This window comes from Dipteris shenzhenensis, chromosome 10 (genome assembly GCF_047967505.1).
Source record: "Dipteris shenzhenensis isolate YYH24624 ecotype China chromosome 10, Dip_SZ_1.0, whole genome shotgun sequence".
Lineage (NCBI taxonomy): Eukaryota > Viridiplantae > Streptophyta > Polypodiopsida > Gleicheniales > Dipteridaceae > Dipteris > Dipteris shenzhenensis.
This window is the reverse complement of record NC_141605.1, coordinates 40,782,699-40,786,485: the sequence shown is the minus strand read 5'-3', so window position 1 is coordinate 40,786,485 and position 3,787 is coordinate 40,782,699. Positions and strand designations below refer to the sequence as shown.

At 43.9% G+C, this 3,787-nt stretch overlaps 1 protein-coding gene across 1 annotated transcript; it reads left to right on the top strand.

The window, feature by feature from the left end:
- Positions 1-1,362: 1,362 nt before the first annotated feature.
- Positions 1,363-3,271, top strand: LOC147897829 (putative pectinesterase 53). Its single transcript, XM_087380128.1, has 5 exons — positions 1,363-1,721; positions 1,847-2,018; positions 2,153-2,359; positions 2,476-2,711; positions 3,124-3,271. Exons 1-5 carry the CDS (start codon positions 1,363-1,365, stop codon positions 3,269-3,271), a joined length of 1,122 nt encoding a protein of 373 aa, XP_087236254.1.
- Positions 3,272-3,787: the final 516 nt, after the last annotated feature.

The following is a 3,787-nucleotide window of genomic DNA, read 5'->3' as shown; positions in this document are numbered from 1 at the left end:
AAGCCTCATGACACACAAGTTTAATAACATCGAAGGTGACAAATACATGTGAATAAAAGAATGTAATTAAAAAAGAAGGAAGAGTGATTACAGAAGCTAGAATATTAAAGCACGCAACCAAGGACAAGCTCTAGGATAAGGAGAGAAACTTTATAAAAAGGGGCCTTCTAGCTTCTCTAAACCTCCAAATTACATAACACCAGAATAGGAGCATATTGAATTATACACATGAGAATGAGAGGATGAGAGAGTGCCAGATGTCTTCATCACATTCGAATTCAGCCTAGTAATGTAGAATAGAACAAGCGAGTACAAGTACTCGTCGTGAGCACTGCGCTTAGAGAGACAAGATGATTTGGGAGAGAGAGAGAGAGAGAGAGAGAGAGAGAGAGAGAGAGAGAGAGAGAGAAGTTGATTTGAGGAAAGAGGAAGAGAGATGTCACTCATAATAGAAAGTATAAAATTTGGCCTAAAATAAGTGGAGAGATACTTTTTAAGAAAAGTTTAATTAGGAGAGCACTAATAAAACAAGATGAATTTCATTCATGTGGCCTAGACGAGATGGGAGAGAGAAGAAGAAGAAGGGGAGAGAGAGAGAGAGAGGGGGGGATGAGAGAGGGGGGAGAGGATTTCAAGGGATATTAAAAATAGTTAATATAAAAATAAGAAAAAATGTGATTTTTCCCTTTCAAGGCCAAGCCCTACCATTGGGGGCAGGCCAATAGAATAGAAGATAGGTTTGAAACCTCAAGATAGAATAGAAAAGAATAGAACGAGCCCTTCTTCTTGGACGTTTAGACACACAGGCAATGTCAATACAACTGTGCTTAGTGCTTGTGGATGAGATACTGACTGCTCCGACTGTTTTCTTCGTTGTAATCCATTATTAATTGTATTCTACTTTGGCAGCTTGTTTTTCACTGCTCTCTGTCAAACAATTGAGAAGAATTATGCACCTTCTCCGTGTGGAGTGTAGAGTGTAGTACGACGTCAGAGCTGCTTAATGGGTTGACCAACATCTTTTAAGGCGCTGAGTAACAAGTCTCATGGAACACCTTCTAGAACTGGAATTCATAACATGACGTGAAGAGAAATCTTGTTTCCGGATTGCAAAGGCCTGCAAATCTGTTTAGTGGGCCGTCTTCGATCTCCGGAAGACCTACACACCTTGAAATTTCGTTCGACGAACGATTGCCTAGTCTTGTGTTTTGACAGGTGCTACGGTAATCTCATCCAATACCGGGTTTGAAATCCCCAATCCATGAACACTATAAATTGCCAACAAGTTTGCGAGGTCTTCTGCCAGATTGAAGGTGGCAAGAGATCAATTCTAGAGGAGTGTAGAGACCCTGTCCATACAGGATGTGGAATTTAGGCCTTGGTCTAATGATCGTCAGTGGCTGCATAGTATTTACCATTTCCATTGCCTGGCTTCCAGGAGTAGACAGTATCCGGCTAAGCACAAGCCTCCAAAACATTAATGAAGTCCAGGTAGCAAATCGGGACAGCCATTTCATAGATTCGACAAAGAGGTCTGACCCGAGGAATCAATCCATCGTTCCTGAGAGAAAGGCCCTCAGAACCAATATTGTTCCTGGAAAGGTGATCACCGTGTCAAAAAGCGGCAACCCTGATTTCAACACAATTCAGGACGCCGTAGACGCGGTTCCGATTGGGAACGAGGATCAAATTGTTATCCAAATTGCCGATGGGATATACGAGTAAGCGAATACGGTAGCTTTGTCTTTGTAAATTGTATGGCGTGTAGAGTTCAAGATTTTGCTGTCCAGAGTTTAGCTGTAGGAGTCCCTTACAAAATCCTGCCTGCATGTGAATCTTATTTCAGAGAGAAAGTGCACGTCCCAAAAGATAAACCTTATATAACATTTCTTGGTGCGGGTAAAGATGTCACTACTATAACTTGGGATGGCACAGCCACCAGCAGTGGAAGCACGCAAGATAGCGCGAGTACTGCTATTGAGTCCGACTACTTCATAGCACGAGATTTATCATTTGAGGTGAGTCAAAAACGAAATAACTAAAGCGGAACGATCGCAATTGCAATATATCCCCTTCCACTCTCTAGTTGTGTTTAGGATCTTGCAATCATTTAACAATGACTTAAAAAATTTTGATTTCTCCTCGACTCCAGAATTCAGCGCCCCCACCCGAACCAGGCGCAAATGGAGGGCAAGCTGTTGCTTTGAGGATTTCGGGTGACAAGGCCGCGTTTTACAACTGCAATTTCTACGGAGCGCAGGATACTCTGTACGATGACGAAGGAAAGCACTACTTCGAGAGCTGTTTCATTCAAGGATCCACAGACTTTATCTGCGGCAATGGGCAATCTTTATATGAGGTTCGTTGATTTGGACTGGCGTCATTTTGCTGGTTTGCGACCGAAAGCATGATCCAAAAGTTTGAAATGGCAGCTAGATATATGCTTGCGTAACTTTCTGTATATTTATCATGTAGAGCTGCGAGCTCCATTCAACCACAAAGTCGACGGGGTCGCTAACAGCCCAAAAGAGGGAAGCTTCGGGAGAGAGCACAGGCTTTTCTTTTGTGAACTGCAGGGTGACGGGATCGGGAATGGTCTATTTGGGAAGGGCATGGGGTGCATACTCGAGGGTGGTGTTCTCGTTCACAGCCATGGATGACATTATAAATCCGGTGGGCTGGTACGATTGGGGCGAGGCGAGCAGGCAACAGTAAGCAAAGAGCTGCACCTCACACGAACTCATCTTTGGACGAATAATATCCTTATTTTCAGTTCGATGTCACAACGGCCGCCATCTTCATGGCTAGTTGCATATTTCGATCGGATCCGACATGTACTCTAGTGCTTTGCTTTCGATAAGCATGCGTAATCTGAGAGACAATGCCGAGTTTGTTTCTTCATATGTAATGTAAAATCTACACAGAGGAGAGCAACAACTTGCAGCTTGATTATTTTGATGTTCATAGAAAGCTGGAAGTACCATTGACCGGATACAAATTCAGCTGCAGAGAGAGAGAGAGAGAGAGAGAGAGAGAGATCATGGAGGTTGCTTCATTCTGTAAAATAGTTGGCTGCTCAGATTCTTGGAAGTGTGGGCAGTTTGAACGATTTGTTTGTGGCAGGACGGTGTTCTACGGCGAGTACAAGAACTCAGGACCCGGAGCGACGAGGGAACGTAGAGCTGCATGGTCTCGTGAGCTGACGGAGGAAGAGGCTGAATTCTTCCAATCGTTGGAGTTTATCGAAGGCGAATCGTGGCTGCAATCGTAGAATGAAACTATAAAATTCATCCTTCACTCCGGCACCTTTCATCAATTCGACCACTTCATGACAGCTTCCACTACCTTCTCATGTAACCATGAACTCTCTTTTGGTGGATTCCTCCTCCTCCATCTCCTCCAGGAGTGAGCGCCCTTACTTGTGGCGTGACGTTAAAATTTTTTTTCTCCTCAGTGTGTCTCTCTCTCATGTTTCCACAAGCTACAAGAAATTATTCTCCTCGATCTCTCTCTCTCTCTCTCTCTCATGTTTCCACAATCCACAAGTAATGTGTCCTCCGTCCCTTCGGTAATTTGCACAACTGCACTCTTGTATTGGAGAAGTAATCAGGTTGCGAGAAATCCAACGTGTTCTCATTAATTACAACTGTTTGGACTGCAGCTGCGTATATCACAATCATGTTGGGCTCTCTCTCTCTCTCTCTCTCTCACTCTCTCTCGCTCTCTGTGCGCGCGCACGTTTGTGCTTACGGTCCGATTCCAACAATTACTAACTATAAGAGTCCCA